This window comes from Thunnus albacares, chromosome 4 (genome assembly GCF_914725855.1).
Source record: "Thunnus albacares chromosome 4, fThuAlb1.1, whole genome shotgun sequence".
NCBI lineage: Eukaryota > Metazoa > Chordata > Actinopteri > Scombriformes > Scombridae > Thunnus > Thunnus albacares.
In genome coordinates this window covers 22,805,731-22,822,350 of record NC_058109.1, presented here as the reverse complement: position 1 = coordinate 22,822,350, position 16,620 = coordinate 22,805,731, and the positions used below count along the sequence as shown (strand labels likewise).

Here is a 16,620-nt window from a genome sequence, read left to right as displayed (position 1 = left end):
TGCGCATGCTCACAAATCCTCACCTGTTCTGATTGGTCAATGGGTGACCTTACGTTTCCGCCCTGGGTTTAGTCTGTCAGGTCAAGTGGCGCTAATATCGACCCGCATAATATTATAAAGTAATTAATGCAGAATATTACTAAATGTTATGTTAATGTATTATATTAAAGTTTATTTCATTAGGATAAACCCCTTGAGATTAACCATCTCGTTTTCGAGCGGGTCCTAACATAGGCAAGGCAAGTTTATTTGTATGGCATATTTTAACAACAAGGCAATTCAAAATGCTTTACATAAAACATAAAAGGCATCAAGACAAAATGTAAAAGCTAGATAAGGTATTATAAAAATATATTTAAACAATACAATATATGTAGAATTTCTTGTAGGATTATTGATTATGCATTGTTCAAAAAACAGAGGAAGTAGATTCAAAACACCAAAGCCACATTGACAATAAAAAATAGATACATAAATACATAATAAATAAAAAAAGGAAATAATAAGTATATGTACACAATGAAAATAAATATACTTAAAGTAAAGTATCTTTACGTTCCAGTCAATGCATCAACTTTCAATTAGATCTCAGTACATAACTAAATATATCTATTGTGCTATAAATCATTTATATATTGAGATATTTTAAAGAGGAAAATAATTATTTAATTCATTTTTAAACCAAGTTCTTGAGGGTTTCTGATTTTTTCCATTTACTCGATTGAATGTGATATTTACTCATAATTATGATGATACTGACCATATCAAATATTTCTTTGGAGAAGTTATCGAGTGAAGCACCTCTAAATTATACTACAGTACTAAATGTACTTTCCACCAGCAACCAGCTCCAAATCACGTTTCTATGACTTCTCTCGCGATATTCTGGCAACCGTGAAGCACACATCACATACAATAAAACTATTGTATAAACATGTTCTGTTTGGTTTTTATAAGTTACAACAGAAAGTATGAAAAACCAAGCTTACATCATCAATCTTATTGTTATTTTAGCTAAGTTTCATGTTTATAAATGTAAGTTTGCCAACAATAACAACAACAACAACAACAAAAACCTCTCTTCTCCGTTTTTGTTAAAGAATTTGAGCAGTATGTTGTATTGTATTTATTAGGACCATGTACAGTGTTAAATATAAATGTTACCATTTGATGTACTGCGCCAGAGTTAGCTTATAGCTAATTTTCATCAGCAGTCCCTTAGGTAGATCACAATTAAAACATATAATAGCACAATAACAAACAGTACAAAGCAGAAAACAGTATTTACAGACTACTAAATCTTGAACTAATAAGGCTGCAAAAACTGTTGAGTGTATTTTTCACTGTTTATATTTAACTAGTCTGTTGTTTTATGTATTTGCATGTTTATTTATTTATTATTTTTTATTCTATCTTAATTATTTTCTTAATATTTTTTTCTATTTTCTTTCTATTTCTTATATGCTGTTTTTGACCCCCCCCCCCCCCCCCCCCCCACCCACCCACTCTAGCATTTTGTTCACATGAATGCTGCTTGTTCTTTATTGTTCTCAATAAAGTTAGATTAAAAAAAAATAAAAAAGCTAACTAAGGCTAACTAGCTGCCTGCTACAGAGTGATATGTAGTTGACTTTACAGTCAGTCTGAATGAAGGAGCTTCCAGACCGATTGGGAAATGGAGTTAAGAAACATCAAGGACCAGGTAACTGAACAGCACAGTAAACACAGATTTATTTTTTTGTCTGTTCTCTAAGTTAAAGTTAAAGCAGCCTCTCACTGCTGCAATCAGCTGGCTAGCCATGCTAGCGACATGTCGAGCAAAGTTTGCTAACGTTACACAGCTAGAGAGAGAAAATCTGTGTCATGAAAGTGGACCAAGTTTGATTTTACTGGATAACTTTGCACGATCGTTTCTTCTAGGATGTAATGTTTCAGTTTGTAATGCTCATTAGACCCTCTAATTAGGCTCATTAGAGTCCTAAATGTAGCACAAAACCTGCCAAACAATCAGCAGCATTTTAAAACGGATCCACATTTCACTCACTTACTGCTGACTAATTTAGCTTTTCTATACAAAACAGACCTTAGTTTATCATTTCTATTCTGATGTTACCAAAAAGAACCAAAATTCAACACAAAAGTTTTTGTTGGGATTATTCTCAAGTGAAGTTTAAAAAGTCAAATTCCAGCAGAAAAAATGCTTCAAGTTCTAGTTTTCTTCATGTCTTTAACTTCATTAAAGCAAATTGCATCATCCCACTAAAACTACAGGAATGTTTTTTAAGCTTTACTTTTTAATTCAGCAATATTTGCTGATTTGATTTATGTCATTATAACCATTGTATTTTTCTGATTTCATTTCTTTTTGAGTGTCTTGTCTGCTTCTAGAAAATATTATTGTTTGATAAGAAATATAAGAAATATCTGATATTTCTTAATATCAGACATTGAATGCCCAACTCTGTCTTGATAAAGGTTGTTGGACTGTATAAACAATACGGACATCAATGAAAATACGTCGCATGATAAAATCTGATATATTTTATAAATATATCAGACTACTTTCAATAAAGCAAAGCAAATTACTGTTTAAATTCTATTATTCCTTCGAATGCTCAGAGGAGAGATTATAATTCACCTTTTGCTCAGACATTTGTAACAAGCTAAATATGCTAATTCAGACCTTGTTTATTTTAGGTAACATACATGTGAGTAATACAGTATACAGTGAGTAATACAGTGAGTATTCATCAGAGATCAGTATCAGCAACTTCATGACATATGTATGATCCCCAGCACTGCGTCTGTGGGTTGTTGTTTTTTTACTTTCTGCAGAAATACAATGAGTTTCAGCATTTGGATTTTGTTCACCAAATAATGTGATGCACTTCCTCACCACACAACTCAAGAAACTCTGCGAATGAACTGAACCTAATTTTGTTCATCTTTTCTTGTTTTGCATGTCAAATCTCTCTCTCAGTGTCCGTTGGTCCAGGCCATATTCAGCCGAAATGCTGAGGAAGTGTCATTTTTGTTGAACCACAATGAAGATGTCAACTCATTGGTAACATTATCCCATAAAAACTCTGCAATTATGTTGTTGTTTGTTTGTTTGTTTGTTTGTTTTTGCAAGGTATGGTGTCAAATATATATGTATTATATTTTGAATGAAATGTTAATGTTTCTCTAAGGACCAAGAACAATGCACACCACTTCATGCTGCTGCTTATTTGGGAGATGTTCACATCATGGACCTACTTATCACTTCAGGTAGAAACATTATTTATTTGTGAAATATGTCCTACCTTTGTCTACTATATACCTTTGTATATTTCCTGCAACTAAGCTTTTCCAGTAATAGAACGCAATGAATCATGTACAGAAGAACTAAAACATGCCCCAAACATTGAAGCCTGACTTTGCTTTTTCTCTCTGTTACAGGTGCAAATATCAATGCTAAGGACCAGGGTTTGCTGACTCCTTTGCATCGAGCTGCTGCCTCACGAAATGAAGTACATAGAGGGAAAATTTTCTAAGGAAACAATAATCACCAGATCATAATTTTTGACATACTCTCATTCATATTCATATCATATTCTTTGAATTGTGTGTCTTTCTCTCAGAGGGCTGTGGAGCTGCTACTAAAGCACAGAGCAGAGGTCAACACACAAGACAAATTCTGGCATACACCATTACACATGGCCGCTGCAAACTGGGCTACAGGCTGCGCCGAAGTCCTGATACCACACATGTGCAGTCTGGATCTTTCTGACAGGTCAGGAAGGACACCCCTGCATCACGCAGCGCACAGCGGCCAAGAAGAGGTAAACTGAGAGAATTAACCAAAGTTTTCTTCCTCATCGTTTTCCTATTTGTGCCTTTCTGGGTTAATAGTAATCTGATAACAAGGCTTAAAAGTAGACTTAATTTAGGAAAGTAAATAAACCATCGGTACACCTTCTTTCTTTCTGGTAGTTTTCTGTCAGGATTACATTTCATGTTTGTTTGCTAAACAACTGTAATCACAGTAAAAGCTGCTGTCCTGGGTGGACAACAGTTCCTTTTAAAAGGACTCAACATTTATATTCTCCCTTATAGATGCCTCCTTACTCGAAATGTGTTGTTTTGTGAGGTAAAAATATGTCACTTAAATGGCCATTGTTCCATTTTTATGCAATAGTTTATCCAGGGTCAAGTCACAGTGAAGCTTTAGATACACAGTGTGTGTCTATATGTAATTATGTTTCTTTCTGCAGATGGTGAACTTGCTTCTCAGCAAAGGTGCCAACGCGAGTGCCAAAGATAAAAAGGAAAGGCAACCGATCCACTGGGCTGCACACCTTGGTAAATCTCTCTCACTCTCATAACACACATAAATGTATCACTACTTTTGACATAAAATAAAATCTCCCACATGAATTTGAAGAAGAAAAAATGTTCACAATCCCAACAAACAAATCACTGATAACTGACTCAAACAGCCACAGGTGGTCAGAAAAATCGGCAAAAGTTGTTGCCACTAAGTTTACTGTCTATTCTGTGTGTAACATCATGACATGTGAGGGAGGCGGGGGCAATTCCATTTTTTGTTATAGGCTAAAGATAACACTATAAGTATTGACCATCATTTTTACAACAATATATGCTGAAATTGTGTTTAATTTTGTGTAAGAGAGTTAAATATTAAGCTGTGCTTACTGTTCATGCACATAGCTGCCTTCAGTTTTAGATGGCTGTGACATTATTTATCATTTGATTGGTCCACCTGAATAGAGTGCAACTTTAAAAACAAAAGTAGACAAAAATTATTACTCTTTCCACACAAGTGTTGATTTTCTGCAGAGGTTTTGTTGTTAATGACTTAAATCAGCTGACTATTCCATTACTAGCCTATTTGCTGCATGTGCTTCAGTTTGCAAACAGGCTAGCATGTGACAGGGGTGTGTAGTAAATGTTAAGCTCTTCTTTCAGGACATGTGGAGGTTGTGAAGCTGCTGGCGTCTCACAGTGCAGATGTGATGTGCAAGGACAAACGTGGTTACACTCCCCTCCATGCTGCAGCTGCCAGTGGACACTTAGACGTGGTCAAACATCTGTTGAGGCTGGGAGTGGAGGTAAAGTGGTCCCATTTCTGTTAGAAAGCGTAAACAATTTTCCATCGTAATGAATAATTATAGCTAATTTATTTCATGTACTGTAGCTTCTGTGAAGGACAACTAAATGAGTGTATCAGTGAACATCCTCTTAAGTTACAGTGAATCTGCTGTAACAAATGTTCCTTTTATATAATGTGAAAGCATTTAGCCAAAGGGTATTACAGCACATAAAATTAGACTTAACAAAAACAGGCATAAGCATTTTTCATCAACTAGAGACATCAAAAACCTTCTGGCACTGTTGATTATGCACTAAAAAACTTATTACACTTGTCATATACAAAGATAAGTAATAATATTTCCACAACAGTCCACAGTGTAAATAGTGGACATGTGATTTTGCTTCAATAATCAGGCTTGGTTTCATGGTGATTTTGCTGATGATACCGCGGTCATCAGGGCACAAAATACTCTACATTCACAGCTAAAGTTAATGTACCTGTACCTCCCTTTCAACAAGCCAAATATTTCACACCAGATCCCTTTTTGTATTTACTTTAAGACGCCTCCAGGTATTATCAACAAACTAAGTTTTAACACTGTTATACTGTAAATCTGTCCGTGCTTTACATTCAGCAGTATTTCTCGGGCTGTAAAACAAGGCTCTTCTGCTTTCAAACAGACATGTCATACTTTTTCTCCCTCTGTCTCTCAGACGGACGAACCCAACATTTTTGGGAACACAGCGCTCCACATGGCCTGCCACATGGGGCAGGACACCGTGGCCACCGAGCTGGTGAACTACGGCGCTAACATCAACCAGCCCAACTACCACAGCAACACGCCGCTGCACCTGGCTGCTGCCTCCTCCAGCGGGGTGCTGTGTCTCGAGCTGCTCATCAACAACGGTGCTGATGTCAACATGCAGGTAAAAGCTTGTTTTTAATATTTGAAAAGGACAAAAAATAAGAAATTAAACAATTAGTTTTTGCTGTATTAGATTAAATGCAGATTCTTCTAACAAAATATGTTTTTATTTCTTCTCTTCTTCAACAGAATAAAGAAGGGAAGATCCCTTTGCATATGGCTGCTATGCATGGACGCTTCACAGGCTCCCAGATTCTTATCCAAAATGGTAATGGAAAGAATTTAAAAGCCTTTAAAATGATTTACAGCATCCATTTATACTGTTACTCGCTCTCATCAATATCTGAAAGCATGTCCTCATCTGAAACATACTTCATTATATTTGACATCATGTTTCCTTCTTCCTCTCTTCACAGGTGGGGAGATTGACTGTGCTGATATGTATGGAAACACTCCTCTTCATGTTGCTGCCAGATATGGTCAGGAGCTGCTGATCAGCACTCTGCTGACAAACGGTGCTGACAAAGCAAAGTAAGTCTCCTTCTTCCAGCTGTGCAGTTGTGAAAAATAACTACAGTTTAGTAATCCACTCTACCTCAGAATTTACACAATTGAGCACAAAAGACGAGTCCAAATCCAATATTATTCTGCTTGCTGAATAAGAAGCAGATTGGCAGACAAAACCTTAAACTGGTAACTGTCAATACTTAGACATCCAAACCAACAAGTGTTCTGCATAGCAGATACAGTATGAAAGCATTAAGAAAATATCTGTTTGTCTAAATGACTAAATGTCCAGACAAAAAATTTAATTAAATCTAACACATACTAAAGTAAATAATCATTGTTATGGTCTCTTAAGACAGGGCATTCTTGGGATGCTTCCTCTACATTTGGCAGCGCTCTACGGCTTTCCAGACTGTTGTCGCAAGTTGCTATGTAATGGTGAGAACCTGTTTGATACATCAGGCTGCCTCTGTAGTTTATTCTCACACATATTTAAGTACTGACACAACTCAAACACTCACAATAGGTTGTCTGTTCAAAGCGTTGTTTGTGTATCCTTCAGGCCAGTTTTACAGCATTCTGCCGTCCCCGACATGCGGCCAGATGCCGTCATTTGGGTTTGATATAAACACTCCAGATGACGACGGGAGGACCTGCCTGCATGCAGCGGCCTCTGGAGGGTAAGTGAACATACTGTATATACACAATTGTTTTTTGGTTTATGTCAATGTGAAGTCTACATACATTTATACACAGTAGGGTCCAAACATCTGAGACCATCTTTCCATTCAAGTAATTGGGAAATTGGTCTCAGACTTTTGGACCCTAGTGTATATCATCATAATTAAAATTATAGACCTGTTTTCCAGCTGTTTATAAACTCTGCTAAGCTTCACAAATACACATAGCTTAATTGACTCCCTGTTACCCTGCAATCCAATCAACCAGGCAGTTCAACAGATGATTTGCTGTGTCTAAATAGATACTAAATAGACTTCTGTTTTTTGCGAAATAATTTTCACTTATTAATTATGCATCTGAAAAAGAAATTCAACTGAAAACAGCAAGCTGAAATCATACATGTAATTTCAAAGATGTTGGTAGTTTGCCTCTTAATTTAACAAACTTTTTTTGTGTTTGTGGCAGAAACATCGACTGTCTCAACTTGCTGTTAAATAGTGGAGCTGAACTGGATATAAAGGATAATTTGGGAAGGTAAGTGGTGCTGATTAAAGCTAAAACTGAATTAAAATAAAGATTTGGATGCTGACGTTGGTCCTTATCATAGCTGTCCCCTGTTGTGCCTCGCAGATCTCCTTTGCACTATGCTGCAGCCAACGGGAACAGCCAATGCACGATCACCCTGGTGAGAGCCGGTTCCGAGGTCAACGAGCTAGATCTGACGGGCTGCAGCCCTCTGCACTACGCTGCCGCTTCACACACTTTCTGCGGGTGAGAGAGCACACATGTTTTTATGTTTGAGTCATTTTACTCAGAGAGAACAAGGACAGCATCCTGTGGTTGCACAAACACTTGCTCATTGTTGGTCCTGACTTCAAACATGGTTTAAAAGTGTCTGTCTTTCTTTCCACAGGGGGGAGACAAGCTCTCAGCCTGAATACAGAGTGGAAAAGGAACATGAAGCTTCTCTGTGAGTCAATCATCACTTATAAGTCAAAGGAAAACATTTATCTTGATACATTATGAGAAAAAGATTTTACTTAAAAGTAAAACTAGGCTCCATGATAATTTTATCATTGAGTCTGTAAATTAAGATTTCACCAGATTTAGTACAGAAATCATAACGCAAGATATATCTTTAATTTAAAGAAAAAATCTCAATATTTGAGGGTTTTATCTTGTATATCTATTAACATCTCATCTTCAGTGATGTTAGAAATATGTGTTGAATCAGCCTAATCGTTTTTGCTAAATATTATAAAGTTATTTGATAAGCAAATGCAGAGACAAGGATAAAGCAGGTTTTTTTCCATCAATACTTCTTCTATACTACAAAACATACCGTACACACATATACGGAGTTATGCTAAGGTTTGTTTATGAGAAGAAAAGATAAACGTCTTACAGACAACATTTTGTCTGATATGCACTTTTTTTTTTGAGATTTATGCAACATGCAGTACAAAGTTTTAATCTTAGTCCCCTTGATAGTACCACTGCTGCTCACTTACATTATGTGCATATAAAGACAACAAGATCTGATGAAATGCTGAGATTTTCAAGTCTTTTGACATTCAGTATACATGACATATAAAAACAGATACCAGAACATCTGAAGACCACAAGGTTACAAAAAAGGCTTGTTTCATTTCATTGGACCTTCAATCAGACACACCGGTTGTAAGATGTGTAAGTGTTTGTTGTTTGGACACTTTATGAAATGTCTTTGATTATTTCTTGTTACTGGAAGAAGAATAAAACCCAGACAGGATTCCTCATGTTCCTTTGACTCTGTGTGTTCAGGTGTTTAGACTACTTGCTGGACAACGGGGCGAACCCAACTCTAAAGAACAGTAAAGGTTACAGTGCCGTCCACTATGCAGCAGCTTATGGTAACAAACAGCATCTGGAATTGGTGAGTGGCATCTTTTTTTATTTCCAGGGTTTGATTTTGCTTTTTTTTTTCTGGTTCTAGTTTTTCTTAATTTTTCATCTCTCACTCTTGCAGCTCCTGGAGATTTCTTTCAACTGTCTAGAAGAGGTTGAAAGTAATATTCCAGTCAGCCCTTTGCACTTAGCTGTGAGTATTAAAAATTCACCACAAATCTTCCTGTTGACATCATGAAGATGATGATGGACACTGGAGAAGAAGTCAGTTTTAAATGAGCACCACATTCTACTATTAAGATGCATTCTTGTGTTGCAGGCGTATTACGGTCACTGCGAGGCCCTGCGTCTGCTGTGTGAGACGTTAGTGAGTCTTGATGTGCGAGACATTGAAGGACAAACTGCCCTCCACCTCGCCGCTCGGAGAGGTTTCACTCCGTGTGTGGAGGTGCTGCTGAAACATCAAGCCTCCTACACACTGAAGGAGCACAAACACAAGTGGACCGCTCTCCATGCTGCAGGTGTGTGTCTGTCCCGGGACCAAAAAAACTAAACTCGCACAAATATACATTTTATTTTTGGTTTTGGTGTCTTGTTCATTTTGTGGAGATGTTTTGGTTTTAATCTTAAAAATATTATATTGTGACTTTTGCTTCTATGCAGAAAAACATTGTCGCTATTATTTTTTAGATTTTATATCAGTATCTTTTTTTTATTTTACTCCTCATGTGCAGCTGCTGAAGGCCAAGTGGACTGTCTGCTTTTACTGGTCAACAGAGAACAAAGTGCCGACGTCATCGACAGTCCAGATACGCAGGGACAGTGAGTCGATTAGGACACCAGATATGCTTTTACATACAATACTGCTTTTTGATCAGATACCAAGTCTGTGTATTCTGATTTAAAACTCTTGTTTTTCTTGGTTTGACATGAGAGAATATAAAATATCAGTAGATTATTAACACCAAGAAGACAATTAGGAAATTTTTTTTTTCCTGAAACATGTCAAATTATATTTAATGTGGTCAAGCTGATCTAGACATTTTTTACTAGGATGACATAACCAGGAAATTACACCCACTAAACCTTAAAGCAGGAAATTCAGTTTGTTTGTTTGTTTGTTTGTTTGTATGCAGGACGGCTCTCATGCTGGCAGCTCTGGGACGTCACACTGACTGTGTCCACATCCTGTTGGAGAAAGGAGCGAAGGTGGACGCTGGAGACAAAAAGGGCTTCACTGCATTACACCGAGCTGTACGTGCACTTGCTCTGCTTGTTTGCGTGTGTTTGCATGTCCCATCACTATTTTATTGCACTATTTATTATGTAAATGGGGAATACAGTGGCCTTGATGTTCCAGGTGTGTCCGTCCTCTCACATCATATCTTCTGTTCTCGCCCTGCAGGCCATGTTGGGCAGTGATGACTGTGTATCTGCTCTGTTGGAACATGGGGCCTCTGCTCTGTGTAGAGACTCTCAGGGAAGAACCCCGCTGCACCTCGCAGCCTCCTGCGGCCATACGGAGCTACTCCACAGTTTGCTGAAGGCTGCCTTGGAAGCTGATCCTCTGGACTCCATGTTGGACTTCAGAGGCTACGCGCCCATCCATTGGGCTTCCTACCGTGGTGAGACACCAGGCAAGAATTCATGTCAGATGTACTTCCTATCATGTATGTAGGTTTGTATATTAATCATTTGTCCATTTGTTCCCTGTCTTCTTTAGGACATGAAGGATGTTTACGCATTTTACTTGAAAACAAACTTTATAGCAACCAGGAAGGAAGTTCCTTCACCCCATTGCACTGTGCTTTGTGAGTACTGTAGTTAATATAAATACTAATCACACATATATTTATTGAATATTAATAATGATAATAATAATAATGATAAATTTAGTGTGGTTGAATTTAATGACTCTGTTCTTCCTTTGCAGAATCAATGGACAGGAGGTTGCTGCTGGACTTCTAGTGAAGACTGTTGGCCCTCAAATTGTTAAAATTAGCGATGCCAAAGGAAGGTGAGTTCTTCTTCTTTAAGTCTATTTTATGCTGGCAATTAAATCACTCTTATGACAGCTCAGCATAAATGTTGCCATTTTTTTTGGCATTTATTCCAGGATATACCACAGAATTGGCAGCTTTTATTCAAATATTGCAGCATTATACTTGTATTTACTTAAATTGTACACATTTTAAATGTACATTTTATATGTACAATGTATGCAAACATCCACTCACAAAGAAAACTGTTTTGTTTGTTTTTTTTGTTTTTCTTGTAGAATTTATAAAATCAATCTTTGGTTTTGATGAAATTCTACTTTTCTATGATAAGATATTATTTAAATTATGCATCACCTTTCCAATAACTAATAATTGAACAATACTAATTGAACTGTATTTTCATATCCGATGTGTGGGCTCTCACTGCTTGTCTTGTATTTTCTTTTGTATGTTGTGTGAGTGCAGAACTCCGCTGCATGCGGCTGCTTATTCAGGAAACGTCGCTGGGCTCCAGCTGGTCCTGGCCCAGGGTGCAGAGGTCAACGCTGTGGACCATAGTGGATGCTCTGCTCTGATGGTTGCTGCTGACTGTGGACACACCATGGCTGTCGGTATGTGATTGAAACGAAGTATAGCTGGGAAACCTTAAAACACATCAGGGCAATTTTCAGATCAAGAAGAGGACAAACATACGTAATGTTTCTGCAAAAGATCCTCAAAGTCTCTCTTTCATCAATCTCCCTCCTGATCATGTCTGAAAAATACATTTTCCCACGACAGTTATTTATTTCCTGAGCACTTAATCACAGGACACAGGAATAATTATAATTTATTTAACACATTTTTGTCTGCACATCCAGACGTATACAAATGTATCCCTCCCAAACTCCCTCGTTCCCTCCCACTTCCCCCCCCATTTTCCCCCCCATATTATCACATGTGTACTGTTGTTTAGACTTTCACAGTCCTCAGTAATGATTACCTTTTACACCATATAAATCCGTTACACTTGTGTTGTGTTTTTTTTTTTTTTTTCCTCCATTTCAGAATTCTTGCTGCACAAGGGGAAGCCAGACCTGACCCTGGCGGATGTCAATAATAACACAGCCCTTCACTTAGCCTGCAGCAAGGTCACATACACATGCATGTACTGTATGCATGCAGTGACACAATCATTTTTGCATGTGTATAGCAACAGGTGATATTAACAGATAAGGCTGCCAAAATATAATGAAATTCCTATAAATCAGGTGACATTTTACGTAATGTTTGCTTTTTCAAAATAAGAGGCACTGAAGTATTAAAGTTTGTACAGTATCACTCAAGTACGTTACCAGTTAGTACAACGTGTTTTATCCTGCAGGGTCATGAAATGTGTGCCCTGTTGATCCTGGGAGAGATCAACGACTCATGCCTCATCAATGCTACAAATAGTGCTCTCCAAATGTGAGTTCTCATTTATACATGCTGTTTATGAAGAATATCATTGATCAAATTATTGAATGTTAGAGAGAATAAGATTTATATCACAAGCCATGAAATCTGAAGTCTGAAAAGTTAAGACTAGTTAAACTTTGGTTGAGTGTATTGAATGTTACATTTGTAAGTGTAACAGGAAGTGAAGGGTAGAGGCTTGTAAACTTGATTTGACTCATGATGAGTTAGTAGTTTTTTCTATTTGGTTTGTTGTTTAAGAAGAAAATGTTTCATGTCTACAGTATGATTCAGCTGCCTGTGGCCACAGTAATGAATCCGGTTGCGTTCCTCCTGAGCGCTCTCTAATCAGACCGGTCTCTCCTTCTCATGCAGGCCCCTTCACATTGCAGCGAGGAAAGGCCTGGCGACTGTAGTGCAGGTGTTACTCAGCAGAGGAGCAGCGGTCATGGCTGTAGATGAGGAAGGTAAGCAGTGACATGTAAGAACTGTTTATGTCTCATTCAACATTATTACAACTTTTTTTTTTTTGCCTGTCGACCCTCTGCAGGCCACACGCCGGCTCTGGCTTGTGCCCCCAACAAGAATGTGGCAGACTGTCTGGCCCTCATCCTCTCCACCATGAAGCCTTTCCCCCTCAGAGAGGCCGGCGCCGGTGCAGCTGCCCGCTTCAACCCCATCCTGAAGAACTGCGGCATTGCTGCCTCCTGCGGGTCCGGTGGAAAGCTGTGTCACGCCTACGTCAAGGACCGCTCGAGCACCATCAGCCTGCATGAGTGCCTCACCGAGTGAAATAACACACCAGCCCAGTGTCTCCATGCGTAACCACACACACAGACATGTCTCCTTGAACGTATGCGGTTATGCGTTGCTTCTTCTCTCACGTGTCATGACGTTTATACTCGTGTGTCACACGCAGCTGCACGTTACAGTCTGCGCTCATTGATCTGAAATCTTGTCTTACACATTTCTAATATTAGCAGACCTCTTAGATTATCTTCTCTTAGTTGAGTTTAGCACATATATATATATGTGTGTTATTTTAATGAAGTACTAATGTTAGATAGAAGTTTAACATGAACACACTACACAAGCCCGTCCTCTTGAACCCCTGCCGCGGTCAGTATTGATTTATTTTTAGCTGTGAGCCTGAAATCTCTGTGTTTGTCCTCAGCTGATACAAGTGCAAGAATAGTTGAATGATTGCGTGTTTAATTTACGTATGTGTGTGTCTGCAAGTGCTTTTTTTTTTTGCATATTAGACATTTTTTCATAAATCTACTTGTTTTAAATTATCTAATGGGTGTTGTTTACCCTTTATGCAATTAATAAGACTCTATTTTCTTATCCTGTCCAGGGTGTAGCAGAGACTACACTGATATAAATGTTCTCATTATTCTAATATCATGATCTTCATAGGTTACATTTCAGCATGTGTATAGTTTTAATAATTTAGTTTAGTGTATATATCGTTCTTTAAATGAAGTAATAACCTCAGATCGATGCGTACTGTGCTGCAGGTGCAATAAAAAGCACATCTTGAGCTGGACTTTACATAAGAAATGCTAAGTATGACAGAAGTTTATTACTACAGTTAAATAAGCCAGGAAACAAACGAAAGGTCAAAGAGAACTTATAAAAATATAATATATGTGTTAATATGAACAGTTTTAACGCACAGGGAAGAGAGTCTTTAAGGCTTTGAGCACGAAAGTCATTATGTATGCAACTGAAAATTCATTTCATTTTCATTTAATCGGTTGATTTTTTTTTTTTTTTTTTTAAAGGAATCATTAAGTCAATAAAAAGACAAAAGTAGTCATTTTAAGTTCCCAGAGCCCAATATGACATCCTCAAATCAATAGTTTTGTCTAAAACCCAAAGATATTTAAATTACACTGATAAAAGACCAGAAAAAGCAGCAAATCGTCACATTTAAAAGCTAGAAAGCAGCAAATATTTGGCATTTTTGCTTGATGAATTAATCAATTATCACAATTGTCAATTTGTCAGTTAAATTTTTTGACATATCAGTTTATTGTTGTCATTTCACCTTTCTCATCATAATGTTGTCTGTACAGTGAGATGAAATATGAGAAACTTCTCACAGCTGATGCAACAAATAATCTCAGTGAAACACTAGAAACTGAAATCGCTGCTTTGAAATGTGATTTTCAGTTTCGTGGCTACATTTCCTTCATTCAAAGTGAGTATAAGCTGAACATTTGAGTTTCCAATTTTTATGGACAGTTGAAATAAAACATTGGCAACCTGTTAAATAAATTAGCACAATACACCTGAACTTGAACTAAAATGTCACTGCCTCCCTACAAAGATTAACTTTTATATAAACAGAGTTGTGCTTTAAATGTTTACCTTTTATGATCTGAAAGCAGAGCCTGTGATATTTTCTCCTTTTCCTAATTGTGACCCCGCCCCCCCAAGTAATACCCACTGTATTATCTTAACATGGCTTTAAACTATTTGCACTCTGACATGAAAGTTTACATTTTACAGTGGGATATCCCTCCAAGGTTTATGCAAATATTCTATAAAATTTTAAAAAGTTAATTTTGCCTACTTCCCTTTCAGATTAAAGTAGAAATGAATCCAGTGTGAGCGACCCCTTCCTTGTTTTATTTAGATTTAAATAACCTTACTGAAGAAAAGCGCTTTGTGACATGTGTCTCAGATTTATGTTTTAAACAGCAGTGAAATGTTTTGAACAATGTTTGCCTTCAGGAATTGTTCTGTGACAGCTTTTCATATGTCTTCCATACGTCGCAGTGAGATTTCAGGGTGAAACAACTTGAGTACTCAATGTGTGATTTAGTTGTGGATGGCATTTATATGAGAGGAAATAAATAAATCACTACAATCTGAAGTGTTGTTTGCAGTTTTTACTTTTCCATTTCTCCTTTGTTTTTCACAGTAAACAAAAAAATTAAAGCAAATTTCAGTATTTAAGTTGAATCTGAACTTAAGAGAGTTCGAACAAGGCTGCCCTACATCTGTATGAGCAAATAAGTGAATTCCTTTAATAATACTTGGAAAACATTGGCTGGTTTTACAAATGACAATATGGAGCTCAGTCCAGCATATCTGATAATTTATCCATTATGCAGCTGTTCTCACCAAAGTGCATATGAATGGCTTATTAGCCTTGTGGATAGTTAAGACAATGAAGTGTGAGATTGACATTAGTATAAGAAGATGTTCTGTGATCAGTAAAAGAAAAAATATCGAGCCAACATTACTCATTATTGCTGCATATGTGATGTTACAAGAATACACTGCAAACCAGCATGTAGGCATGTAAACTAGGTAACCACTGAAATCCGCAGCAGTGTACAAAACAGCAAATAGCCTACACATTATTGAAGATGGCAAAAGATAATATATGACCCCTTTAATCTACTTTGTACAGTGGAGGTCATTTGTTTAAATTATAAATGAACAGAGAACTTTACACTTGATTTCTTGGACATACAACACATTGTTAAAGATTAAACCAGTGGTTTCCAACCTTTTTGGCTGTTAACATCTAACAAAAAGCAGTGTGTAGTCAGGGTCACATTTCAGATGTCTATGAGTTGTTAACAGCTCAATAGTGATTTTTCCCTCTAAACTTCTCACATGGTTTCATTTCAATAAATGTTCAAATGATCCAGTATTTCACCAAAAATAAAAAATTAGAGAAAAAGTCCAAAAACTGAAAACAGATTTGTGTATCAGGACTTTATTTTTTCCTCTCTCCTCTCCCATTAATCATCTCACGACCCCTCAGGTTTATCTGGTGACCCTTTGCAGGAGCCTGACCCCTAGGTTGAGAACCACAGGACTAAACTAGTTAACTGTATATAAAGTAGTTCAAACTAGCTCCACCTCCAGCAGCTACAACAGTAACATGATGCTTACACACTGATGCTTCAGTATTAATAATATAATGATGTCATATATAATAATATATCAGGCAGAGGGACCGAACCACTACTTTTACTTTAACAATTTAACTACATTAAGCTGCTAATACTTGTACTTTTACTTAAGTGGGATTTTTCTGAATTCTTCTTCCACCGCTGCCTGTTTCAGTGTTCATTTGGCCTCTTGACTGTTGCTTTAAGACAGACTTGAAAAAATGTGAACCA

At 37.2% G+C, this 16,620-nt stretch overlaps 1 protein-coding gene across 3 annotated transcripts; it reads left to right on the top strand.

Annotated features, from left to right (window-relative positions):
• Positions 1 to 1,558: 1,558 nt before the first annotated feature.
• ankrd52b (ankyrin repeat domain 52b) lies at positions 1,559 to 15,356 on the top strand. 3 transcript variants are annotated; one of them, XM_044349456.1, is made up of 28 exons: positions 1,559 to 1,702; positions 2,981 to 3,064; positions 3,192 to 3,270; positions 3,442 to 3,512; positions 3,624 to 3,824; positions 4,257 to 4,344; positions 4,972 to 5,114; positions 5,812 to 6,024; positions 6,153 to 6,231; positions 6,380 to 6,494; positions 6,826 to 6,908; positions 7,033 to 7,150; positions 7,617 to 7,685; positions 7,782 to 7,922; positions 8,065 to 8,121; positions 8,955 to 9,066; positions 9,160 to 9,231; positions 9,358 to 9,559; positions 9,773 to 9,860; positions 10,175 to 10,292; positions 10,444 to 10,663; positions 10,762 to 10,849; positions 10,972 to 11,055; positions 11,504 to 11,649; positions 12,086 to 12,168; positions 12,402 to 12,484; positions 12,848 to 12,939; positions 13,023 to 15,356. In XM_044349456.1, exons 1-28 carry the CDS (start codon positions 1,676 to 1,678, stop codon positions 13,262 to 13,264), a joined length of 3,198 nt encoding a protein of 1,065 aa, XP_044205391.1. In that variant the 5' UTR covers positions 1,559 to 1,675; the 3' UTR covers positions 13,265 to 15,356. The 3 variants fall into 3 exon arrangements, 2 of the variants coding, with proteins under 2 accessions (XP_044205391.1, XP_044205392.1); XM_044349457.1 differs by having other exon boundaries at positions 12,848 to 12,935; positions 13,023 to 13,180; XR_006403135.1 differs by lacking the exon at positions 13,023 to 15,356 and having other exon boundaries at positions 12,086 to 12,236; positions 12,848 to 12,935.
• The last annotated feature ends 1,264 nt before the right edge of the window (positions 15,357 to 16,620 follow it).